At 41.7% G+C, this 27,431-nt stretch overlaps 1 protein-coding gene and 1 non-coding gene across 9 annotated transcripts in view; both read left to right on the plus strand.

The window, feature by feature from the left end:
- Window positions 1–27,431, plus strand: part of CNOT1 (CCR4-NOT transcription complex subunit 1) — a 90,136-nt gene that overhangs the window by 46,160 nt on the left and 16,545 nt on the right. For all 8 annotated transcript variants that reach the window (XM_074968444.1, XM_074968443.1, XM_074968445.1 and 5 more), the window contains exons 23-35: window positions 600–833; window positions 1,367–1,507; window positions 2,918–3,097; window positions 6,895–7,011; window positions 7,431–7,541; window positions 8,542–8,619; window positions 8,941–9,118; window positions 10,206–10,336; window positions 15,686–15,982; window positions 24,630–24,770; window positions 24,853–24,957; window positions 25,990–26,109; window positions 26,718–26,909. In XM_074968444.1, the coding sequence (XP_074824545.1) occupies window positions 600–833; window positions 1,367–1,507; window positions 2,918–3,097; window positions 6,895–7,011; window positions 7,431–7,541; window positions 8,542–8,619; window positions 8,941–9,118; window positions 10,206–10,336; window positions 15,686–15,982; window positions 24,630–24,770; window positions 24,853–24,957; window positions 25,990–26,109; window positions 26,718–26,909 (2,025 nt within the window). The remainder of the gene's footprint in view (window positions 1–599; window positions 834–1,366; window positions 1,508–2,917; window positions 3,098–6,894; window positions 7,012–7,430; window positions 7,542–8,541; window positions 8,620–8,940; window positions 9,119–10,205; window positions 10,337–15,685; window positions 15,983–24,629; window positions 24,771–24,852; window positions 24,958–25,989; window positions 26,110–26,717; window positions 26,910–27,431) is intronic.
- LOC141996930 (small nucleolar RNA SNORA46) lies at window positions 5,473–5,611 on the plus strand. Its single transcript, XR_012641656.1, has one exon. It is a non-coding gene; the product is annotated as a small nucleolar RNA SNORA46 (small nucleolar RNA).

Here is a 27,431-nt window from a genome sequence, read left to right on the forward strand (position 1 = left end):
GGCAGACTATTGGAACTGGCTTTTTCCTTGATCACTGCATGGTTCAGGCTTCCTCTATCTTTATACTGTCATTGAAGTCTTTGGGGAAGACTTTTCTTGTCCACTCTGCATAGTAGGTCTTTTGATCACACATTCTCCTTTATATTTTTCTCACTCTGCAGGCCAGCAGTGTGGGGAATGCTGGGTGGCTGTCTGTGGACTTGGAATGGAGTCAAGCCTTGTGGCACTCGGCAGCAGCCTGTCTAGCTTGGGGATAGCATTCATGCCTCCTGAAGGCCATACCATTCAGCCCTTTACCATTAAATAAACAGGGACTGAAAAGAGGCTTCTTTGGTAGAACTTTTCTTAACAGGGAATTCATCTCTAGGTTTTGCTTACTAGATTTTTTTTAAAGTGAATTTACGAATGTTCTACATCATACAGAGATTTTAATTCTGGTTCTGGAATTACCCAGAAACTCTCCTACAAAATTGCCAGACTGCAACTTTCTGTAGAGTTCAGTGCGGTGAGCTAGAGTTGGGAGGGTTCTAGTATTAGGATGCAGTTTCATTGCTACATGTGTGGATTTCAGCATCTCTCTTGTCTGCCTCACTCTCTAGTACATTGAATATGGGCAGCAATCCCGAGACCCTCCTGTGAAGATGCAGGGTTCAATCACCACCCCTGGAAGTATTGCACTTGCCCAGGCTCAGGCCCAGGCTCAGGTTCCAGCAAAAGCTCCTCTTGCTGGCCAAGTCAGCACTATAGTAACCACCTCCACCACCCCCACCACTGTGGCAAAAACCATTACAATCACGCGACCAACTGGAGTCAGCTTCAAAAAGGATGTGCCGGTAAGTTACCCATCACTTCATGGGGCTCTTATTGGGAGAAGAACAGCATTATGGAAACAGCTGGCTCTCAGTGAGTACCTAGAGGTTAACGAGTCATGAGAAGTTCTATATTTTAGGTTGTCAAGTTGTGATCCTGTTTGGATTCATATTTGTAGCTTAAAGCATTTAGTCTCTTACAAGTTTTTTTGATTGGTTGTAAGTAACTTTTTGTTCTTCACAGGGCAGCCTTTTGCCATTGAATCTTTGGCTAATTTTGCTTTTTCGGCTAGCAAATATTAAGGGGTAACATGGTTTTTCTGTTGCAGGGTACCTTTTTTAAATAGTGGAACTATAGACCTAATGAATGGGGATTGGGTTGAATAGTCACACTTCATAAACACTATTTTTTCCACTCTTTAGGTCATCTTTCTCAATAGAAGATCAAAGTACTAGCTTTACTATTAAACTGAACAAAAGTCCTCCTTGACCTTTTGCCTCTTAATACTGTCCCTCTTTGCAATATGTTTTTCTTAATTGTCATTCTCTTTCTACAGCCTTCCATTAATACAACCAACATCGATACCTTGCTCGTGGCAACGGATCAGACTGAGAGAATTGTGGAGCCCCCAGAAAATGTTCAGGAAAAAATTGCTTTCATCTTCAATAATCTGTCTCAATCAAATATGACACAGAAGGCAAGTGTGGCAGAATGTTACCTTGTTTCAGTGTATTACCTGTTTCTAGCAGGAAGTAATCTGTTCTAATGTCATGGATGATGAAGGTGAACAGAAATTCTTGCAAAAACAAACCTTGTAGATCTTAATCTAACTATAACTGTATTTTGTAAAACATTAACTAATTTCCTCTCATCTCAGAGTCTTGAGTTAGTAGCCCTTCTACTGTGGGAGTAGAAGATGTATATTCCTACAGCACTGCATTGAATAACTCCCATTTTCCCCCCCCTTTTTAGGGAGACCTACTTGAAATCTCATTGCTTACATTTTTTGGTCTTTTTTTTTTTTTTAAATAGTTCCGGGTGCGGCTGATGTACAGGGGTAGGTGTCACACAGCAACATGCTTTGTTTAATAAAAAAAAAAAAAAAAATTGGCAAATTCAGGGACCGCTCTAGTACTTGAAACTATTACTAACTTTTTAAAATGGACTAGATTTCAAGTAAGTCCTTCTAAAAGATATTCTTTTCATCCTCTTTTCAACAATTCTCCCAAAGACAAGAGTACCAAGATGAAATAGTAATGACCGGTGGGTGGGTGAGATTCTGTGGCCTGCGTTGTGCGGGAGGTCAGACTAGATGATCATAATGGTCCCTTCTGACCTTAGTATCTGAATCTGTTAGTGTTTCTATATTTCACATCAAAGAAATATGTGGTATCCAGTAATCTTTGAATAGTTAACTGCTCTTGTTCAATGGTGCTGCTTCATTCTTGTCACAAAGCAATATCATTTGTCTAAACTAGAACTGTGTATTGTCACATTCTCTTCCCCTCTGGTTTCAGGGGAACGCTTCCTAGTAGGTAGCTGCTATAATAATGTTTTGTACCAGTCATATAATTTTTTGGACAATACTTTGATGGCTGTTTTTGGTGTGATCTAGACAAGTGTTCACATTGCAGAAAATGCAACCACAACGAATACCTGTTTTATGATCAGAGCTAAGGTTTGTATAGTCAGAGATTAAGCTGCTCTCCTCTTCCACTAGAGTCTCTAGGTTAGTTTAGGCACATGCTAACAGTAGAAACCTACTCTGGTGCAGCCACCCAGGGTCTCTGTTCTGTGTACAGACACCTTCCTTGTCCAGGGCTGTCTTTCAGTAAGTTATACTAAATTAACCTTTCTTTAATGATCTGTACTGTAGTAAACATCCAAAATGTCACAAGATGGGGATACTGCACTCTAGTGCTTGAAACAGATTTAAGTTGATTCATTGGCTAAAGTAATCCTGAATGACCAAAATGGTTCTGGAATCACTCAGTCAAAACAAACACTAAAATATTTAGTAAAATTTATGATCACTACTGATCAAGTCATTTGCCCACAATCTGTTTTCATCATAATTTCTGTGATTTTTGGTTTGTGGTGGAGCCAGGTTGAGGAGCTGAAGGAAACTGTGAAAGAAGAGTTCATGCCTTGGGTTTCACAGTATCTTGTGATGAAGAGAGTCAGTATTGAGCCAAATTTTCACAGCCTGTACTCAAATTTCCTTGACACTCTTAAGAATCCAGAGTTTAACAAGATGGTTCTGAATGAAACCTACAGAAATATCAAGGTGAGTAGTATATCACTTTTCTTCTGACACTTACTTGAAGTTTTTCAATAATACAGACACTGCACCGCTATCCAAATACGGTATGGAACTTCTAAATTATCCATAACTTACCAAGTAGACAAGTTTTTTTCATAATGTGGGTAGGAAAAGTGCCTTGAGTACTACAAATGGCCTTTTAGATGGCCCTTTCTAAACCTTGAGTAGGCTTGGTATCTACCTGTGCTCCTATTTTGGCTGAGCACTCTCCTGCAAGGCTTGGTTGACAGGGACAAAAGTTCATTATGAAGCTCTTTTTGTCATGGGAGGATGGGGGAAGGATGTTTTCCTTAGCAGACTGCATACCTCCATAAGACTGAGACCTTACAATGGTGTATTATTCTTTCTATTGACTCTGCCTGTTGGCTACTAACAATTAAAATAATGTAAAGAGACATTGATAGGGACACAATCAACTTAAAAACTGCACTTGCATCTGGAGAATTATATACCTAAAAACATACGTGAAAGATTAGAGGGGAAAAATGTTTGCATTTGACAGCACTCTGTATAGGTAAATTCTGTGCTACTGTTTGAAATTAAAAAAAAAAAACACCCCCCCCCCCCCCCACACACACACAGAAAAGATTATTTCTTTAAAGGGAAAATGGGGTTATAAAACCAACTGCTTGGGAGACTCCAGGGCAGGTGTAGTATGTTCAACTGCAGTTTACTTATTTTTCTATAGACTAGTTATCTGTTTTGGTGTTAACATACATAAATCCAACAAAATTGAAAAATGCTTTTCTGAAACATTTGTATTAAATCTTTATATTAAACCATTCAGAATTTCATATAACATGGGAAGACAGTGTCCAGATGGTCATTATTTTAACAATCATAACTTTATAGAAAGGGGAGCAATCCCTTAATTTTATTTCATGTAGAGTAAGGTTTTGGGTTTTTTTGGACAGGACTACTAAATTCCAAAAAGCCTGGTTCAGCAGACCTGGAGTAACTGAGCTTATGTCAGGAAATAAGAGATATCTATCAACATTTTTTTGGCTGCTAGTTATCTATTAGAAAACCTGTTTAGTATAACAGCGCTTTCGGTTTAGATAACTAGGTTTTGAATCTGACAACTAAGACTTCAGTGTGTAAACTGACTGGCTTGATAGCAGTATGTTGCCACTCTTTTCTCTATCAGTGACTAGTTAATTTTCAACTTCTTATGGTAACATTATTGCAGTTGGGATAGACTTTAAATACTTGTGCTTGCAGACTGTAGTGAATGGCCAGCTGAAATACTGTACCTATTGTTTGTACCAAGAATCGGAGTTGCAGATAGAGCCTTCTTGAATGCATATCCAGGAAAATGTTGACCAGTTAATGGATGTCTTATAGATGTCATTCGTTGTAATAAATTGAAGAAATGAAATTGTCCTGTTGGAAATGACTAGTTCGTTACGTAGGATTTGTGAAGCAAAACACTAGTGCCAGTCCTTTTAAATAAGACATGCAGTGACATGATGAATCTAGGGGTGTCAGTCCTTGATCCTACAGTTTACACCATAGAAGGACTTGTCTAAATGGCAAGAGTTCTGGCTGGTTTAAAGGTGTGATTAGAAGTCAACTCACTTGTACTAGTGAAAAGGTTGTGTGGATGCTCTTGTTTTAAATTGGGCTCATTTTTGATTTAGCTTGAGTTGGTTGATATATGTTGAAGCTAAATTTAAACAAGACAGTCTTAAACAGAAGTAAGTATCCACACAGTGGTTTGCAGTCTAACTGTAACCTTGTAAATTGGTGTAGACAACCCCCAAATTAAATGGGCAAAGCCATGCATATACACAATATACTGGCTTACTGCTGGATAAACTTAATCTCAAGGCAATCATGTTTTTAAAAATGTCTTCAAAGTATTTCATTGTTAATCCACAAGTCATGTGCCTTAATTTTAAGGGTTTGCATGAATGATAGTGGCCATTTTTCTCAGCGAGTTCTCAAATGGAAAAGATTGCATGGAAGGTGTTAAGGCAGTAGGAAAATACTGAAGGAGCACTTAAGCAGCTTGAGGGAAGCATAGTTTGTGTACTGCTTTGGCAACAGAAGTATGAGGGAGAACATAAGAACGGCCATAGTGGGTCAGACCAAAGATCCATCTAGCCCAGTATCCTGTTTTCTGACAGTGGCCAATGCCAGTTGCTTCAGAGGGAATGAACAGAACAGGTAATCAGCAAGTGATCCATCCCCTGTCTCCCATTCTCCGCTTCTGGCAAACAGAGGCTAAGGACACTGTCCCTGCAGATGAAATCCAGCCCAGTTTTAACATAAGAAATTTTTCATTTTCCACTTCCCATTTCTACAAAACGGGATTGAATTGGCAGTATATGTCAATTAGCACTATTCTTAAACCTGTGGATGGGATTTCTCTCCACTATAGGTTACGCTGTAGTGCAAAATAATTCCTTGGCACTCTTCTGAGCACAACTGACCACCTACCATTTGGTTGATGCTACTGTAAGCCAAGGAACAGAACTACATGTTTAAAAGGTTTTCAGAGACCAGAACTGACTCAAACTATTTGGGAAACTAACTACTTATGCTTCACTGCTGATGGTTTACATGCCATTTTATGGGAGGTGTGCAGTGTGTTTGTAGCCATGTTTGGTCCCAGGATATGAGACACGCAAGGTGGGTGAAGTAATACCCTTTTTATTGGATAGACTTATGTTGGTGAGAGACAAGCTTTCGAGGGCTTACACAGCTTCTTCACATCTGGGAAATGTGCTTAGTGTCACAGCTTAATATGAAGTGAAACAAATTGTTAATCATAAGCTAAGGCACCTTTCAAGGGACCACTGAAGGTGATGTTAACAGACCACTTCACCTTGAGTGGTCCCTTGAAAGGTGCATTAGCTACTTACGCTAAACAGTCCTTTCCACCTTGTATTTAGTGGTGATATCTAAGGCCTGGTCTACACTGTGCACTTCGGTTGAGTTAAGGAGCCTCGCATCGACCTAGAGGCCAAAGTGTCTTCACGTAAACTTGTCTCCTCCAACAGAAGTGCCCCTCTATGCTGATTTAGTAACACCACTCCGAGTGGTGTAGAGTCACAGTTGATGTAATTTGATCAACAGTGTCAGTGTAGATACTGTGTTGCTTATGTTGACTTGTTGGCCTCCAGGAGCTGTACCACAATGCCCCACACTGACAATACAATTGATAGTGCTCCTTGTGAGGAAACACATCACTGACACGAGCCAAGTGTCCATACAAGCAGTCTAACTGTAGTGTCTCTATGCTGACATAAGTTAGGTCATCATAATTTTGTAGTGTAGACATGGCCCGAGTACTCTTTCTAGGCCTGAAGAGCTTTCTGTAAGCTCGAAGCTTCTCTCCAAGAGAAGTTGACCTAATAAAAATAGATATCACCTCACCCACACCCTGTCTCACTAGATAGGAGGGATTTCTAGCTGTTTTTCAAGATACATAGGTGTGGTAGTCCTGGCATGGAGTTGTACTTTTCTGGATCTTGTCAGTTTACTTTTTTAGGCTTCTTGAAGGAGAAGAACGTATTGTAGTTCTTGTTATAGGACAGGCTAGTAGGGGGACTGTTCCTAGAAACTTGACAAACCATAGTTTCAGTGTATTCAAGTCAAAGGACTGTCTCCTTCATGGTTAAAGTGTAGCTAAATACTTCAGTGGTCTAGAACTCAAGACTTTCTAAAGTCAGTGTGTATTAAATGCTTAAATTGGCTTTGGGTGTTTATCTCATAGTTTTATGTCTAAGTTGTTCTCCTTTTTAATCATCTGTTAGGTGCTACTGACATCAGATAAAGCTGCAGCCAACTTCTCTGACCGTTCCCTTCTGAAGAACCTTGGCCACTGGCTGGGAATGATCACACTGGCTAAAAATAAACCCATCTTGCACACGGTGAGCTCCTATTTAATCTGTCCCCAAAAACCTGTTAAGCTTGTGACAGATTTGAAGTCAAGAAATTCAGCTAAACCCTTAGTTCTTTCCTTTTGTACAACAAGTTTGCTGAAGTACAAAAATCTGATTCTCTAGTTTAAGTCTTATGAACATTTTGATATCTTGTTTATCAGAGGTTCCTAAATCCATACTTTTGTGATATTTAAGTAACTTTGTCCCCATAAATACACATTAGGTACACTTTGAAATGTTTACTATCTTGTGTGCGAAGTAATTACTTCCCACAAAAAGTAGCAGCTCCATAAAATTCTAAGGTCTTGATTCAGCAAATGTCAATGCTATAATGAAACTGTAGCCCTACAAGAAATAGGAGTGTTTATCCCACCCCCAAGTTTAATTGACATATTTTTGTGTTTTAGGATTTGGATGTGAAATCGTTACTTCTGGAGGCTTATGTTAAGGGGCAACAGGAGTTGCTTTACGTAGTGCCATTTGTTGCCAAAGTCTTAGAATCTAGTGTCAGGAGTGTGGTAAGTGAACTCAAACCTGCTAAATGAGACATAACTATTGAAGTGGCTCTCCAAACTAGCTAGCAAAACATCATGTAACAAATGTAAACTAAATGTGGATTTTTTTAACAAACAATTCATTCAAAACTAAATATCTTATGTCAGGTGATTGGGAAGGAAATGGATGGAAACAGGGTGTTCAGAGTTTAGAGATATTGTGACCTGAGAACAAAGGGAAAAGAGATCTTGTAGATGTTGCACTTTGTTCTGGAAGGTTTCAGAGTAGCAGCTGTGTTAGTCTGTATTCGCAAAAAGAAAAGGAGTACTTGTGGCACCTTAGAGACTAACAAATTTATTTGAGCATAAGCTTTCGTGATCACTCTCGTTACAGTGTGTATGGTAACATCCATTGTTTCATGTTCTCTATGTATATAAATCTCCCCACTGTATTTTCCACTGAATGCATCCGATGAAGTGAGCTGTAGCTCACAAAAGCTTATGCTTAAATTTGTTAGTCTCTAAGGTGCCACAAGTACTCCTTTTCTTTTTGTTCTGGAAGAAAGGGTTGGTTGGAATATATGTGCATTGTTCCTCTTTGCCCACAAATGGGGAAAGTCCCAGAGCCCAGTTTTCTTCTAAATCTCATTAGCTTTGTGTCCCTTTCTCCTTCCTGGATCAGCTTTTCTGTCCTCCCCAATTCTACTTCTGCAGTGGCCGTGTTGATCTGGCAAATGAAAACCACAATGAACTGTCTCCTTCTAATGTTCCAGTTTGGAATTAACTTCCTATTACATTTTTTTTGATGCTAAACTGAGGTTTTCCCCCAAACGTACTGCTGGGACAGAATATTGCTATACTCTACATAAACGCCATTATTGAAAAATATGTCCTCGTTCTTTCACAGCCATACAAATTGCTGTTGTGTGTTTTGGTTTTAAAGTACACTTGTGCTGAGTTTTAATTTACACCTTTTGGAAAGGAATTGCTTTGTCTGACACACCTCTCTCCAATTCTCTGGTAGGTTTTCAGGCCTCCAAACCCCTGGACGATGGCAATCATGAACGTTTTAGCTGAGCTGCATCAAGAACATGACTTAAAAGTAAGTTGCTTTTAACATTTTTCTACTCTTACTGAACATTAATGGATTTTCTTGACTGATCAGCTTAGCAAAATGTAATGCAGGAAGACTGTTGGATTTCCAGACTTCAGTCCTCAACTCCATCTTTAAAGTATTGCTTAATTTGACTGAATTTAGATAACTTATTTAGTCATGGTGCTAACTTTGGTGCTTCTAGACAGTCCCCTTGCAGAATATTGGTCTAATGCCTAGAGTCTTAAGATATGAGGGGTAAAATGGAAAACATAGAGGGGTTCCTTTATTAGTGTAACCTAAAATGATCATACTGGAATTGTTGTGCAGCTAAATCTGAAATTTGAGATTGAGGTGCTCTGCAAGAACCTTGCACTAGACATCAATGAGCTGAAACCTGGAAACCTCCTGAAAGACAAGGATCGGTTGAAAAATTTGGATGAACAGCTATCTGCTCCAAAGAAGGATGTAAAACAGCCAGAGGAGCTACCACCGATCACCACAACCAGTAAGTAATTGAAGTTTCAGCTGTATTGCAAAAATACAGTCTGCTGCTTTTGAAGTTTAAAATGAGGCTTGCTAAATTACTTATAGCAGCAGGGTTTAGTGATAGTGTATATTTGGCGAGAACCCAGAATCTGGAGAAGGAATTGAGGAGAGAGCTTCTAGACATGTTTGCATGTACCAAAAACTGAACCCTTCCTCCTTTGCCAGATATCACTTAGGGGACAAATAAGGCTCCCATATTTGTCATGCTTTTGCCGGAATGGCACTCTCAGTTTTTTACAAGGGTATGTTGTTTAGCCTATCCCCCGATATGGAGACCAGTGGGCTGCTTTTCATCTGTTCCCTATCCTTTGACCTCTCTGAATTGGTGCTCTCCCACTGGTAGAGCACTTGGGTCATTGACATGTCATGGTGTCAAGCTGCAGTCCCCAGTGAAGGATGTACCAAAAACTGTCCACATACTTGGTGTGTGTACGCACCATGGCCTTAAACAAAAAAGCAGGATAGCGAGGATCAGTTATTATTCTGCAGGATTGTTTTTAAACTCTTCATAAGTGTAATATAAGTAAGCAGTCCTGTGTAACTTACGCTATCTCATAAAAGAATCTTATGTAGTGGGCTTGAATGAAAAGTGTACAATTACAAAGTCTCAGTGCTTGAACAGACAGACTGGGACATCAGTGAAGTGAGATGCCTAAACTATAGACTAAATTACTTCTTTTTTTTTCAAAAGAAATGAGTGGAAATGATGGTGTATATCAGGATGGTGTAAATGACCTGTAAATACTGTATGCTGGGGAGGGTGGCAAGATGCACTTGCAGAAAAGTAGCCAAGGATTGCTATAATTGTGCATGACCCAGTAAATAATGCTGTCTTTCTACAAGCTAAGGTGGAGAGATGGTGTAAGCTATTACTGGCTTATCACCCTGCTTTTTCAGAAGCTTTGCGATTGAATGGTTAAAGCTTAATTTTTCAAATGATGTACTCGCCAAGTGTACGAGGCAAGCACGGAACTTTAGTTTCTTAATGAATTAGTTTCTAGAAAGGAAGCAACTCTAAAGAATTCTTCAACTTCTGTGTTCTACAGCTGCTTCTACAACCCCAGCTACTAACTCCACATGTACAGCATCCGTTCCTCCACAACCTCAGTACAGTTACCATGACATCAACGTCTACTCTCTGGGAGGGCTGGCTCCGCACATTACTCTAAATCCGACTGTAAGTACTAGAGCTCATTGTGGTTTGTTACAGAAGCTTCTGTAGTCCAGAGTAGAAGATTGGCCTGCAGGGGCTTTCGCCACAAAGCACTCTGCTTCTGAAATTGAAGGAACTAGTTATGTTGACTTACTGAAGTTAAGCACAATGTATACAGGTGGTCGGCATCTTTCATACAAGTATTTCAGTCCTCATATGTCCTGCCAGAACTGTTTCTGCACCAAGCTCCTCCTAGGAGTGGTGTCAAATTGCCTTGAAACTTTTTAGGCAAGGATCTACTAGAACCAGAATGAGACCTATCTGTACCTTGTGAGTTGAACCAAATTTGAATTGATTTTGTAGTAAGGTAAGTGCAGTTAGCATCTCCGCATCTACTGGAGTAAGTCCAATCTGTGGTAAAGAGATTCAGTCTTTTACTTCTGAATGCCTGATTGCTCTTCAGTTCCAGGTAGCAGCAGTAACTAAGAATGCTTTTCTGTTACTAGCTAGTACAGTACAGACCCGTTTACGTGCGAATCTGCTTAATGCGCGGTAGCGCCATGCCTCCCAGTGCTCCCTATTTAACACGTGAGACTTGTCAACACACGGTACAGGAACTTGCTATGTAGCTCTAAAATTTTTGCTCACTAACTCACTGACCTAGAAATTGACAGGAAGTGCGGAGCAGAAACGTGTTGTACGTCTTTACCGATATTGGTAGACGTATCACGCATGTTTAGTCGTCATGCTAGAGAGATATATAATGTATTAGAAAATTTTAACCATAGGCCTATATAATGGCAAAAGGCAAGCGTCAGCATTCCTACACTGTAGAAGAAAAGCTAGTTGCAATAGATCGAGTAAATAGCAGAGAAACCCAGGCCAAAGTTTCAAAAGATATATTGGGATTGCCGAATCTACTCTTTAGTTTTTTAGCCATCCTCAATCTAAACTGAACAGCTTTGTACAAAATATCGATTCTGCCACGGGGCTTAGGCGAAAACATGTGTGCTGTTCAGCAAAACCCACAGTAGACACAGCCATGCGCATGGGGTTTGCCCAGGAAAGGCTGAAAGGAATGCTACTAAGTGGCCAATTCTTCAAGCCCAAGAGACAAAATTTGGAAATTTAATGGGATGAATCATTCCAAGCCAGCAAGTGGTTTATAAATCATTTTAAAAAGCGTCATGGCATAGCGCAGGTATTGATTTCTGGAGAAAACCGATGAATCGGCCGCAAATGCGTTTCCTGCCGAGTTAAAATCTGTTTTACAAAATAAAGACTACCACGAAGAACAACTTTATAATTGTGATGAAACAGCTTTATTTGCAAAACTGCTACCTGATAAGAGTTCAGCCTTTAATTACGAGACACCGAAAACAGCTGGATTTAAAAAGAGAAGATCCTGTGACTTTTTTTTTGTAGTAATAAGATGGGCAGCCATAAGCTTGCCCTTCTTGTTGGCCGCTTTCATAACCCTCGCTGCTTTAATCACCTCATAGAGCCAAACTGCCAGTAATATATGCTAACGGCAAAAATGCTTGGATGATGAGATACATTTTCGATTGGCTCCACAACAGCTTTGTTCTAGCTGTTCGTAAGCCTCTGTGGTCGAAGAAACTCGAAGCCAAAGCACTTTTGCTACTTCACAATTGTCCAGCCCATCCTCCAGCCGAATCACTGGTATCGAGTGATGGAAAAATTTGAGTGCTATACCTACCATTCAATGCAGCATCAAAAAGTCAACCTTTAGACCAGGGCATTCTTCAGAATTTTAAAAGCAATTATCGAGGGGAGCTGATTTCAGTGATTGTGTCATGCACGTCTTCAGGCATTTCCAAATTCCTGAAACAGTTAAACATCCAATGAAGTGAGCTGTAGCTCACGAAAACTTATGCTCAAATAAATTGGTTAGTCTCTAAGGTGCCACAAGTACTCCTTTTTTCTTTTTGCAAATACAGACTAACACGGCTGCTACTCTGAAACCTTAAACATGAAGGAAATTTAGTTAGTTAAAGCTTGGGACTGAGTAAAACAAAAGTCCATTGAAAACTGCTGGATGAAGGCTCTTGGTGATGCCTTTTCTGTCAAAGATGGCTCAGACTCAGAAAACTCCAACAGTGGCACTGATTCAGAGCCAGACATGGAAGGATTTTCGGAAGAAGGCGTCCTACAAACATGTACTCGGACAAAAGAGGATAAAGGTTAACGGTAAACTTCTCTTTCAAATGATAAAAGGTTTTAGTTTGGATATGTCACCGGAAATCATTACCAAGTGGCTGGAGACGGACGAAGATTGTCCAACTTCAGAATTTCTGTCCAAGGAAGAAATATTAACAGGCTGCAAGGCTACGTCGGACCACGAAAGTGATGGTGAGGATGTCGTTGAAAAGGTCAAAATTTCACCCACGGAAGCCCTTAGTGTTGTAGAAACTGTTATAAGATTTATGGAGGAGCAAAATGCGGAAAATATCGAAATCATTCATCTGTGGCAAGTGAGACTTCATAAGAGGGGAAAAAATGCGAGCCAGAAAGAGCAGAAAATAACGGCGTTTTTTTTCTAAGTGAATCATAGACACTTTTTTCAGCATGGCCCTTTTTAACCCGCGGTCCGTTAACACATGGTTGCGACTGCTTGACTCCCAACATCTGTACGTAAACAGGTCTGTACTGTAGTTATGGTCTAACCTTGCTAATGTGGAAGAGGGTGATACTTTTATCCACCGCCAGGTATGACTATTGCAATAGGCTATATTTATCCCACCCTTAAAGATCCTTTCAAAACTTCTGCCTCAGTAGAATGCAGTCGATTAGAGTAACCACAGCTTACAGGAGTGCACAAAGCACAGGTGTGGCTAAATTTTTTTAGGTACAGTTTGAGTTCCTTTAATGTAAAAGTCAGTATAGTTTAGGATTGACTGCATAAAGACCACTTTACTACTGTTATGACAACTGAGATCAGCTGAGGCTGCTTAGCTGACTCGAACTGCACCCCGCTTCTAGTCAAGAGTGAACATGTTGGAGTCAGTGAGCATAGAATTTACTCTGGCAGGCCATCAGAACGCTAACTTTTCACTGGTGTGCAAAATCAATCTCTTCAGCCAAACCTCTGTGGAATGGGTCAAAACTAAAATGTTCTGTGTTTAGTAGTGATATTTTTCTGTTGTCCACCAAATGCCACAGAAATTTGGTGAACTAACTGGAATTGTCTAAACAATTGTACGTAGGAGTACGTCAATGCCAAGTCTTTAATAGGTGCAGGGAAAGCATCTGTCTGTGTACACTAGACAATTTTTAGAATGCTGGTATTAATACTTAATTTCACATAATTTTCATCTGTATGTGAAGCTCTGCTTGATTGGTTTAGTATTTTAAAACTAACTGGTGGTGATGTCATGAATGAGGAGTGGACACCTGAACCTTTTTCAGTTAGCCTACTGTAAATTTTGGTTGCTTCACTTCCTCATTGGCACTGAGAGAAGTTTTTTTTGTAACCTTTGTTTTAAGATTCCAGTTGATTCTCTAGTAAGAGGGAGGCCCTGAAACACACACTCTTGTATCAGAGGTCCAGTCTGAGGCCTGAAGCCTGAACCAAAGTACTTCCAGGCAGTGTTAAGCAAAGCTGGGCTGTGAGCCAGAGGCAGGTCCCACTCACAGAAGTTGGCAAGAAAAGGTTGTTAAAAGCACATGCGCACACACACACAAGTGCTAATGAGAGGAACTTGCTCCAGGATGGCATCAGAACACTCCACAGACATAACAAGGAACAGGCAGGTGCATCTTAAAGACAGGGTCAAAAGAAAAACATGATGGATAGATTCGTTTGAACTATGATGAGTAATCGGTCCTGCAACTGTATAAAAGTAGGTCCGGGAGCTCACATCTTTGCCCAGCCTAGGGGGCAGTGGAGTGTCCCGCCACTGACTGAGCTGTGTTCATTGCCAGGGAGCACAAATTCGTAGTATGCCCTGTAGAGTCTACAGGGAACTATTACTGTGCTTCGTTTGACAATAAACCTGGCTCGGGTTCCTTCATATCTTACTAGAGTCTGTGGTTTTTGGGGGTTCTCTCGGAGCCTTCTGTGTTAGCTATCTGTGCAGAGCGGAGGCAGCACAGAAGGAACACAAGCAGCCGACTTATCGAACAAGAGCAGAGCACCACACTGGTAGCTACCAATGACAGATTCCACCGGCAATCTATCTGAAAGAGCTGTCCAGAACAAAGCCTGTTGAAGAACTTGTAGCTCTCATTTCACTCTTGTCCACCCATGTTCAAGTGTGCACAACTGCACCAACAGAAATATTTTAAGGAGACTTAGTTTCTTTCCGTTAGTCTCAGGTTTTGCAAGTAACACTAGGAGGTCTTCTTTGTTAAAAAGAGCATTTTCTGTTTTTGTGCATTGGGATAGCACTTTGTCTATCTTCCCTTTTTTGTATGGATTTTTCAGAGCAACAGGGAAAAAACAGTTCACAGGGACTCAGAAGGGGGTGTATTATCTGATACTATCATTTTTAATCCAACTTTATTTTAAATCCCTTCAAGGGATGCCCTTTTGCAAGGTAAAACTGCAGCTTTTGTAGTTTTGCTGCCCTGTCTCCTATATACCTCCCAGTTTCTTTGTCTCTTTGCTTCTTACCCTTTTTAATTGCCTTTCTGTTCATTTCCAGACTTCTTTCTCTAGTTCTTTTTGAAAGGGTTACTTCTGCTCTCTTGTAGCCAAAAGCACTCTGCTACCAATGCTGTAAACAAGTACCTGTTGGCTGGCTGAGGAGTGTCTTGTGAGCTGGAAAGCAGTGGTTCACAGCTAAAGTTGCTAATGTTTCTTGGCAATCCACATCTGATTTTTTTTAAAAGATCAGAACTATGATTTTACTATTTTTCTTAAAAATAGATGTAGCAGTTAAACTTGCTGTTTCAAGTGGTCAAACAGGTGATCTCTAGAAATTAATTCATCATTCCATGATCTAATTCAGAGTAGTTGCTTACCTAAGAGCAGTCTAGGCAGCTTTCCACATGTTTTGGCCATCTCATCAGTTGCCTAGCTCTATTGGCAGATGTATTCATTGAGCTTTTATATTGGTACATCACCACTTCATGTGTTCAGATGTGTCCCTCCCGAGTTAAGTCTCTATTTATTTGGAACAAATAAGATGAACAAAAGTAAATCTGACAATTTGAATTTCTGTGATCTACGTGCTAAGCTCATACATCAGTCGTGGCTCTATATAAAGATTTAATGTTTTGAAATTGTGGATATTTAGGGCAGAGTGAGTCTTGGAACACTAGTATGACTATATATGTACCTGTTCTTTGACTTTGTTTTGAGCCTTCTGTTGCCTAATCACTTAAAGTGGTTTTCATTTTCCCTTGTAGATTCCACTGTTCCAGGCCCACCCACAGCTAAAGCAGTGCGTGCGTCAAGCTATAGAGCGTGCAGTGCAAGAGCTTGTCCATCCAGTGGTAGATCGGTCCATTAAGATTGCCATGACTACCTGTGAACAGATAGTCAGGAAGGACTTTGCACTGGATTCAGAGGAGTCACGCATGCGTGTAGCAGCACACCACATGATGCGGAACCTGACTGCTGGTATGGCCATGATTACCTGCAGGGAACCTCTGATGATGAGCATTGCTACCAACTTGAAGAACAGTTTTGCTACTGCGCTGCGGGTAAGATGGTGCAACTTCATTGAATTCCACCCATTAGCATTAACTTTCTAATTAATTGCATTGCCATAAATTTGAGTTCTTGTCTATTGTAGTTACCTGGAATCATGAATGTGGGGGTAGAGGATCCCAGGGACCAAGAAATCTTTGTATGATTGGTGTGACAACATGGTTAGCTGAAGCGGAACTAAGTTTGCCTTAAAATAGTAGAGGAGTTAGCCCTCAGTCTTTACAGACCATTGAGAGGCATCTTCTGGTGTCTTTGTATCATACCTCATAGAATCAAAACTTCCTGATTGCCTTCACCTTTCCTGTACTTGGCATGCATGGGCCTGTTACCTTTAAAATAGAATCCAAAAGCAATGGGAGATTAGCCCTTGATACTGGAAAATTAAATTTCTTGACAAAATATACAAGTTTGTTTTTGAATATGTGTATATACTTCAGACCATCCATTCCATTCACTTAATTGTTCCATTAGCAAGTATAAAATTGAGAGATTATTCTGTACAATTAAACTGCTTGATTTATTGGCTTTTCTAGAGGCTGTTAAGTCTTCTAACACATTATTTTAAAGCTTCCCCTGTGGCTTTTCTCCATTGGCTAAAGTAATGTAAGATGATACAGTTTTGTTTTAAACAATTTTTATGAACTGCCAGCCCCTAACAAATCCATTTAGTAGGTCATTAGCCAGAAAACTTACCATATTTACCACCAGCACTCAAGTATACGAACCATTTTGGGTAGACATGAGGTTGAAGCATCATGCAAGTTCAAGGTATAGCTGTTTTGAGGGGTAAAATTAGGGCTCCAGAAATCTGTTTACATCTTGGTTATGGGCAAATCCCTTCCCCCTTTTCTGTGGCTGTGAGGGGTCATGTTGTAATGGAATGGCTCCATTGCATGATAATGAGCTTAGGGCAGGATTTCGAGGATCTGTGGAAGGAATATGAAAGCCCCTTGGTTAAATTGGGGGAACTGCTGGCACAACTTCTTGACTCTGGAACTCCCCAATTCATCTGCGAGGGTTGAGGGGCATAGAGTGTAGATCAAGACCTATTATTGCAATGGGTGACTGAGGCATTAGTCAGTTATATGTAATTGTCTTGGTATGGTTTAAGCACTCAGAGGAATGGATGGAGGCTTCTGCCTATCAGAATAATCTGTTAAAATATACTAACTTAGACTACCACCTTGTATGTTTCCATTTCAGTCCTAACACAGCTTTAGCAGTTGAGGTCACTGATGGCATTGATGATAAATGCTCAGTGTAACTAGAAAAACGTAGTACATATCTACCATTGCAAACTTCTAGTCCTGGCAGCGCATGAAACTGTGAATAGGTCTCATTATAGCACTGTCTTGTTGATGATGCATCCAGGACTAGATAGCAAATTTATAGCTAGAGTACTGTTTGACTTCTTGTCTCTTCTTTACTTATAGTACTATAATGGTTTTTTATTTTGTTTTCTTCAAATGAACTGTGAAGGCATCTTATATAATCTCAGGATCACACTGTCACCAGAATGCAGTGTGAATGTAGATCAAATGTTGATCTGATATGCCTGATCCTTTAAATCACTTGACAGATTTCTTCCATTTCAGCAGTATGTGTAGAAACCCTGTTGCCAGACCAAGAAGGACAGCGCAATCTTCTTCTGAGGTGTTAAAACTAAACCAGGAAAGCATTTTAAATTCATTGCTTTAGTTCTCTGACTAAAACAGAGTGAATACCCCTTTTGGTCTGGCATTTGTAGTTCAAAGGAATTTTGTCAGCTCATCTCGAACAACATTTTGCTGCTTCATAAATTGGCTTGAAGTGGCTTTGTGGAGGTAGGTGGGAGGGTGTCACAGATCCACAGGATCTGTGCTATGTCCCAGCTTTTAAACAGTCCTTTGGAGGAATGCTTTCAGTGTGCCAGACCCCCAAAGGGTCCCATTCTTAAAGGTAAGCCAGATGGCTTCAGCATCTTGAGTCTTTGGGCTCCAGCACTTCTGTTTCACATCATGAGCTCTGTCTAGCAAGTCCAAATAAGACTTCTTCTGTTCCTAGACTTTTGCCGCCTTCAGGGATTAGTGCACCTCAGCAAGTATTTGCCGTGACATCAAGCAGCCTTTTCGAAACAGTAGGGTTTATTAGTCAACTGGAACACAGCATTGGGAAGTCCTCAAGATAGCATAGAAAAGTAAAGGTGGAGACAATTCTGACTGGCCAACATCAGGGTTGTACCCAGCCAAGCTACTGAAGAATCCCGTTTTGGCGCGCTCCTCCTCTTGGCCTCTTTGATAGTCCCAGGTGAGATCCCTGTGTCTCTCAAAAAGCTATTGCTTGTCCTCGCCCCATCAGCTCTCGGTCCATTGTCTTGGTCCTCTTGCAGGACCCCTACTCAATTTACATGTTCTGCCTGCCACAGTTTTTTCTACCGTTAAGAATTGTCCAGTTCTTGAGGCTCCCCTGGTCTTTCTGGATTCTCCTTGCACATTCCTTCAAAGTGTGACTGCCTAGTATGAGGGGAAAAGTAATGGCATTCCAAGTAGTTGAGGCTCGTACACAATTAAAGGAATGCTCCATGAGGCCCCAGTGTGATCCTGGATCCTCCTCCTCCTCCTCCCCATCTTGTCAACCTGAGCCTTTGGGTAGTGCCAGTTTGGCACCAGAGTGCTCTAGCTCAGACTTCAAAGGACTGTTTCGCCTCTCCATCTTGGCACCAAGTGAGATGCTGTGCCCAGGGCTGGGTGCACCAAGAGCTCATGGTGGGGACAGCACCCCTGCTATTGAGAAGTGCTACTGCTCCAAAAGAGTCTATGAAAGGGACCAGGACTGACCCCTGCACCACACATGGGTAGAGGGAATGTTCATCCCTGGAACACATCATAAGAAAATTCCTGTGCCAAAACTCTCACCCAGTGGATCCACCTGTACCAAGACTCTCTCCAGCGCTCCTTCTATTAAGCCAGTGGTTCTCAAAAGTTTGTATTGGTGACCCCTTTCACACAGCAAGTCTGAGTGCAATCCCCCATATAAATTAAAAACCCCTTTTTTTATTAGCACTATAATTGCTGGAGGTGAAGCGGACTTGGGGTGGAGGCTGACCGCTTGCAATCTCCCATGTAATAACCTCGGGACCTCCTGTTTGAGAACCACTGTATTAGGTCTGAATATGCTCCTCATAGGACCTGGCAGTTTTACACTGATCCTGAGTCACTGATCCTTTCGGACCGGATGGTATCGGGGGACATCCCTAAATCATTGGCACATCGTTTGCCAGTCCCAAGCACCAGCCATGCTGTCGGCACTTGGATGCTGTCAGTGTACTATTTGCTGGTTACTGTGACAGTTTGGGTGGTCGCTTCGCCAATAGTTGGATAACTCCTATTCCTCAGACGAGCAGAAAGAGATACCAGTGGTTCCCCTGGGTGGTCTGAGTCCAGACATCAGCTCAGACAGTTTCCAGAGGCTCCTAGTTGCCTTCACCCCTTTGTGATCTGCAGTGTTGTGTTAGTGACTAGTAGTACCCTCCTTGGGAACTGACTCGTATCCTTATGATTCCACCGTTTGAGCCCCTGAGGTCTGTACTTTTGAGTCCCTGACTGAGGGCACTGGGAGGTGATCTTTGACACTGGTGCCCAGAGGAGCCTCAGTCCTTCCCAGATTGCTTGTTGAGCAGCAACAGCCAGTACAGCTGGAACTGTCAGCAGCACTTTTTTTTCCTCTCCAGACAGGGCGGTAACATTGGCCTCTTCCTCACCACTGGATGAGCCTAGGCGGTATTGTATTGAGGAGGATCACAGAAACTCTCTAGAACCCACTAGAAAAGGTTCACAATCTTACTTGTAAACTCCTGGATAGCCTCCAGACTGCAGCTCAGTCCAAGTTGGCACTCCCTGCAAATGAGGCCTGATTAGAGCCCACTAAGACGTGCTGGCATACACCAGCTATCTGTGCCTCAACCCCATTTTGTTCTTTCCCAGGGGGCAGGATATTTCTTTTCCTACCCTATCCAAGCTTCAGGCAGTCAGGGAACAAAACAGGATGCACTAGCATAGGTATACTCCTTTGGACAAAGATGCAAGGAGACTAGAGCTCTTTGGCAAAAACTTTTCGTCAGACAGTTTACTGTTCTGCAGAGTGAATGATCAGGCATTAATGTCCAAATAGGATATTAATTACAGTAAACTGTTAGCTTATTAGCAAGCTAATTCTCACAGAAATGTAGGCCCAAATTCCAGGCCATCCTGGACAAAGGGAAACTAGTTGCCAGATCATCTCTCTGGGCATTACCCGATGCAGTGGACTTGGCTTTCTGCCCAGTGGTCACTTCAGTGGTTGAGGCAGGCTTCTTGGTTGCAGTTCTCAGAATTCCCAAGGCAATCCAAGGAACAGTAGAGGATCTCCCCTTCAAGGGTAACAACCTATTGAGCGAGAAGACAGATGAGGAGCTTCACTCCTTCAAGGACTCTTATGCCACCCTCTGCTCTTTGAGGATATATACCCAGGCACTTCATAGGAAATGTTGCAGGCTGCCTTCTCATCAGTACCACCTAGCCCTATAGCCTGAGCTCCCTAAGAAGCGCTAGAGGATACAGCAGAACAGATAAACCACAACCACTGCCTTCCCCTCTTCAGTCTCACCTGCCTCCTAGGAAGGCACCACCACCCCTTTAGATGGCTGCCTGACACGTTTCTCCTAATGTGGCAGTGTATTGCATCGGACAGATTACTGTTAAGTGTTATCTCTACTAGCTACCTAGAATTCCTTGCTGCCCCCTTCTCCAAACCTCTTTCCATATCTATTTCAAGGACCCCCTCTCATGAGAGCATTCTCAGACAAGAGGTGGACTCCCTAATCCAGTTAGGGGCAGGAGAGCCTGTACCACCCCCACATAGGGGGAAGAACTTTTATTCCAAACATTTCCTCATCCCTAAAAAGAAAGCGGGGGGGGGGGGGGCCTGAAGAGCCATCCTGGACCTTGCAGCTAAATGTCTTCATTCGTTGTTCAAGATTTAAGATGACTACACTGGCCACTGTAATCCCCTCCCTGAACAAAGGCATTTAGTATGTGCCTCTTGATTTTGAAGGATGTTTATTTTCATGTAGACCTTCACCCCACACAGAGGAGCTTCCTGTGCTTTACAGTGGGCTTAGACCACTTTCAACAGAGTGCCCATTCAGCCTCTTGATAGCCCTAAAGGTTTTTATGAAGGTACTGTCCGTGGTAGTAGTGGATATGTGCTGATAAGGCAGCCTAATATTTCCCTACCTAAGTGATTGGCTGCTCAAGGGACAGTCATATGAGAAGGCACAGGTGCCAGTTGCCTCCTTACCCAACTCTTTCCTTCCTTGGGCTTTCAGGTAAATCTAGAAGTGTCTCCTTTAATCCTTGCACAAGTTATAGAATTACCTTGGGACAGAGGCCCAACTTTGGCTCAGCCCCCAGATGACAGTCCAATTCTGCCTGATCCTGGTAGGCTATATGGCCTCATACCTACATGACCCCCTTTGCAAGGCTTCACTTATGGTGTCTGCAACCATGCCTGATGACAGTCTACACTTTGAGCAGGGTCTCCCTGGACAAATGAGTCTTGCTTCTGCAGAGCATCTGGCCATCACTCACCTGGTAGGAAATGAAGGGTAGTGTCTGTGTAGGGGTTCACTTTGTTCTCACATCACCCACCAAAGATAGGCAACACACACACGTGACTATACTGCTCAGGGTCTCCAAACTCTGCAGTAGTCCCGACTCTTTCTGTCTTCAAGCTTCAGGCAGTGCATGAAGTGTGCAAGATATTCCTACCCTTCATATGGTCCACATTTGTCCAGATCAGGTGGGACAACATGACTGTTTTATATAATAAACAAAGGGGAGTGAAGTTTGTCCCACTCTGCCAGGAGGCAATCAGGCTCTGGAACTGGTGCATCGCAAGTGGGAGCTGTACTCTTCAGGAGTGTTGTATAATTTTCAGCAGTAGGGATTCCCATCCTGGGACCTCTTTGCAATCCAAAGAAACATGTATGCAGCCTATTGCTCTCAAGCTGCCATGGGGCACAATTCCAGAGGGCATGCCTTCCTGATACAGTGGCTGGACTCAGGAAGATCAGGCAGGAAAAGGCAACAGTAATCTTGATGGTGGCCTTGGTGGTGGCCAAGGCAGTTCTAGTTCACTGTCCTACAGATGGCCTCTGGCTCATATGTACACTTAGTGCCTCAGAAAGGAAACAGGACCATCCATCCCAACCCAGCCTCTGTCCATCTGGTAGTCTGGATTTTGTACGGACAACAAATTTTTAGAGCATGTTCGCAAGAAGTACAGTCCATCCTTAGTGACAGCAGGAAACCCTCAAGAAGGAAGGGCTATACCGCCATGTAGAATGATTTTTCATTTGGTATCAGCAATGTCCCTTATCTTCTGTGAGGAGTCTGCGGTGCCTCTTATCCTGGAGTATCTTCTCTCCTTGAACACGTCGGCTGTATCCATTAGTTCACTACTTAGCAGCTATTAATGCTTTTCCTGCTTCGATGGACTACTGCTTGGTTTTCATCATCCCACAACTGTGAAATTCCTAAAAGGCATTATTAGAACATTCCCTCCAGTATTAAAACCTGGTGCAGTCGGCACATATGAACCTTCAACTTGAACCCATGAGCCCCTTATCAGCTCCAAGGTGCTGCCCTGCATCTCTCCATTCACACTTTTTTAGTAAGCATTTTTACCCAGTGCAAGCTTCTGCCTAGGATGCTTCCTTTGTTTCAGCATTCCCGCAATTGTGGTGTGGAAAATTTCCTTGCACCCTCCTCTGTGAGCACTATTTGAGAGTTCACCTGCAGTGCCTGCCCAGCAGTGCCTGCCCAGCATGTGAAGGAAGGAAGGTTACTGCTCTTATTGTAATGTAGTTCTTCAAGATGTGTGGTCCCTATGGGTATTCATGTCCCATTCTCCTTTTCCCTCTGTTCAGATTCTCACTTGATTCATGGCAGAGTAGGAACTGGAGAGGCAGTCTGCACCACCCTTTATACCCTCGGTTCAGAGCTTGAGGCGTAGGGCACAGGTGCGGACCAATTGAATATTCTTCCAGTCTTAGACGTATAGAATGTATGCCCGTGTACAGTGAGTCCCATGGGGACCACACATCTTGAAGATCTCCAGTTACTATAAGGTAAGTGATCTTCCTTTTCTGACAGTCTAGCCTTCTTAGAGGTGAGATCATCCATTTCTGTAGACTTGAGTCATAGAAAATTGGATATGATGCAAGCATCCACCTCGAGTTTCATGCTTAAAATAGATGCATTGGATTTTTGCCTGCAGATGCTGACAACTCTCTTTTTGGGAGACTGACTCTGTCAATCATGGCTAAAGCTATGATTATCAAAATAACCTGAGCTGGAAAAAAGGATTGATTAATCTCAGAATTTGTGGCAGTTTCTCAAAGAGTCAGAAGCAGGTAAATCTCTGCATTTACATGGTTTTCTGAATTAAGGGACAGCCAAGGATTATTTCAGTTTTGCAGAGGCTCACTGCTTGTGTGACACTTTGTACTATCCTTGTTTGTAGAAATCTAAAAGCAGTAAGGATTTCTCTACCCTTGAAGCTACAGGGTATTGAAATAGAATTTTCCTGGATTACAAACTACCTTTACTGTAAAATTATGCTGTTTAAAAAGATAATATGCAGGTGGTGAACCATAAATCAGTTGTTAAATCCAGTTTATGTCCCTAGAACGGGTTAGTAAATGCCAATTTTAATATCTAGAGTCAATCTGGTTTTCAGAAAATAATAGTAAAAAAGGAGTAACTCTGATTTTGTGGGGGAGGAGGAGAGGGAGGGAAGCCGAATGGTTCTGGTAGTTTTGACATCTTGTGTGTGCTCCTAAAACACTGTTCCAAAATGTCTGGATTCATAATGCCTTTTCTTGTCTGTCTTGTCTGTCTGAATGTAGCCTAGACTGTGCTGTTGCACACGTGGCATTTCCAAAGGGAAGGGAAAAATACTGTCATCCTCGTTAAGGCTATATTGTATATAAAAATTTGACTGAACCATATTGACATGGTTTTCTGAGGTACTGGGCACCCACATTCTATTACTGCAGTGCAAGTTCTGTACCCCTGAAAATAGGTCTGTCTGTGACCTGTATTTCCCATCAGGACACATTAAAGTAGAGCAGTGGTCACTTAGTCTTTCTGGAGATGGAAGCCGTTGACAGATTTACATTTTTAGTCTGTTTCACACGCCATTGGAATAAATAGACCAACTTACTCTGCTAGCTGCAGATGACTTTTCTTAGTTTGTGTGGGCCATAGACTATTTAACATGAAGCTTGTTTTCTCCTGCATAGGAACCGACTGCTCTGTCAGCCTAGTACTGATGGGCTTTCTTCCTTAATTCCGCACACTGGAGGTACAGGAGATCCCTCTTGATTTTATTTCTTGATCAAGTTGCTTGTTAGCTCCCCTACCTGCATGGTTTACTGAAAGTTTTGATATAAAATATAAAACATAAAGCATTTAACTTCATGCAAAGTGACTCATGTTCATGAGAACATCCCTGTTTGATACTGGCATTATGTATAGTCAGTGGCTCAAATTTCAAGATTAACTGATGCATTTTACAGTGGAAACTTACAGCCTTCATTAATATACCATTTTTTAATAGGCAGCATCCCCACAGCAGAGGGAGATGATGGAGCAGGCAGCTGCACAGTTAGCTCAGGATAACTGTGAATTAGCATGCTGCTTCATTCAGAAGACAGCTGTGGAAAAGGCAGGCCCTGAAATGGACAAGAGGCTGGCAACTGTAAGTATAGAAGTGTCTATTGTTTATGTGAAGCCTCTAGAAGATACCTACTGACAACTTCTCTGTATTATTGCTTTTGCAGGAATTTGAGCTCAGAAAGCATGCTAGACAAGAGGGTCGTCGGTACTGTGATCCTGTTGTATTAACTTACCAGGCTGAACGGATGCCAGAGCAGATCAGATTGAAGGTGAGAACAGACTTGCTGAATTTTAATTTTTGGTGATGTTGCTCTTCTCCCTCTCTTCCTAATCTTAAAACTGCAGGAGGAGGTGGCAACACTTAGCAGATGAGTCTTTATTTCTTTGCCTTGGTCTCATGGTTAATAATCCAACTGCTTAGTAGCTGAAACATATTGTGAAATAAGCTATTCAATTCTCCCCTTCCCTTCCTCTCAACTCTGAGGATATTGTATGTTCCTTCTAGAGCTTATCTACAGTACTCCTTCAGTGGTGGTGGAGGAAGGTCACTAGAGTGTCTTCCATCTTTCTATTTTTGCTTCTCATCACCTTCTAAGATATCTCCTTCACTAAAGCTGCAGACAGTGTTCACAGTGGCAGAAAGAAATGGATAGACTGCATACTTAAGTGCCGCAGCATAGACTGGGGGATTTTCCTGCTTTGCAGTTAAGTAGGGTGTGGGGAATATAGGATTCCCGCCAATCCTGCACTGAACTCTTCCCCAGATGTGTACAGCTTTGAGTTTATGCTCTAGGTCAGTGTCTCTCAACCTTTCCAGACTACTGTAGTCCTTTCAGGAGTCTGATTTGTCTTGCATATCCCCAGGTTTCACCTCACTTAAACTACTTACTTACAAAATCAGACCTAAAAATACAAAAATGTCACAGCACACTTGCTGAAAAATTGCTTGCTTTCTCATTTTTGCCATATAATTATAAATCAATGGGAATAAAAATATTGTACTTATTTCAGTATATAGAGCAGTATAAACAAGTCACCGTCTGTATGAAATTTTAGTTTGTACTGATTTCGTTAGTGCTTTTTATGTATCCTGTTGTAAATCTAGGCGAATACCTAGATGAGTTAATGTACCTCCTGGAAGACCTCTGTGTACCCCCATGGGTACGCATACTCTTGGTTGAGAGCTACTTCTATAAGTCACTTGATTAGAACTAAAGGGCAAGTTGTGCAATTACACTTTTTCTCCACTGTCAGAGCCAAATAAAGGACTTGCCACCTTTTTTTTTTTCTTCATTGTAAAGGTTGGTGGTGTGGACCCAAAACAGCTGGCTGTTTATGAAGAGTTTGCACGCAATGTCCCCGGCTTCTTGCCTACCAATGATTTAACCCAGCCCACAGGATTCTTGGCTCAGCCTATGAAGGTACAGATTTCTGTAACTGTGTTGGCTTAAAAATATCAAAGCCATTTTGATGAGCCTTGCAGAGTTTCACATTGATTACCCACTGGTATTCTGGCTTTAATGGCACTTAGAAAACTTTTTTTTTTTGGAGGGATGTTGATGGCCTCTACAGCCAAATTGAAGGAAACGTAACACCATCCTCACATCATTGTGTGTGTTTTTTGTGTTGAGTTCTGAAGTGCTACTCATGGAACTGAGAGGACTAGATATGTAACTTTTGAGAATGTAATGGATAACAATGCTGGTATTTCTGGGAGCTTGTTAATGGACCAACTTGTAACTAAACTGGGATATTTGGATCGCCTCTGCCAGTTACACAACTTAGTATGCTACCAATATTTGACTGTACATTCAAGTAAAAATATCACTAATGAAGCAATTAAATTGGCATTTGAGTTAGGATTCTTCTTTACGATGCATTTTCTGGTGCCAGAGGTTCTGCTGCAGTCAAAAGATTAATTGGTATTTAATGAATTCTGCATACTTGTTTTACTTTTTAACCCCCCCTCCCGCCCCCCAAGTAATCCTTGCCAAGTCTTACTAAACACATCCACTTTCTTTCAAAACAGCAAGCCTGGGCTACAGATGATGTAGCACAGATCTATGATAAATGTATGACAGAACTGGAACAACACCTGCAATCCATACCACATACCCTCGCCATGAACCCACAAGCTCAAGCCTTACGCAGTCTGTTGGAGGCTGTAGTAGTAGCTCGTAACTCCCGTGATGCGATAGCTGCGCTTGGACTGCTCCAGAAGGTTAGTGTAAATTTCTCCTGTCAGCTAATATGCAGTTCAGTTTGCTTTTACTACTCCTTTTGCCTGTAGATTGCTTCTTGGCTGGCAGATGCATAGTTAGAATTGAACAAATACTGTGGGGAACTACTCAGTGAATTGTATTGAAGGACCACTACTGCCTTTTTCAGATGTTAGGAAATGAAAGAAGCAAAAACAGATTACACACAAGATGCAGACACTTGACACCATGCACTCTAGGATGCCAGACTTAGGCAAGTCACCATGAGGAACAAGTTTCAACACTATAGAAGTTCCTCACTGAGACCCTGCAGCTGGGAGAATTAAGTCTGTGGAACTTAGTTAAGATCAACCAGTCTCTTAATGTGCTTCCAGATGAACTTGGATTCCTTTAAATATGCTCATCAGTACCTTTGAATTGCACCTGGAAGTAAACAAAACGAATCAGTGCTGAGCACAGGGGCTATGCTCCTAAACAGAATTGGCTGTGATGAGACAGCTGCATTCTGCAATAATTGAAACATC

Source organism: Natator depressus, chromosome 12 (assembly GCF_965152275.1).
Source record: "Natator depressus isolate rNatDep1 chromosome 12, rNatDep2.hap1, whole genome shotgun sequence".
NCBI classification, from domain to species: Eukaryota; Metazoa; Chordata; order Testudines; family Cheloniidae; genus Natator; species Natator depressus.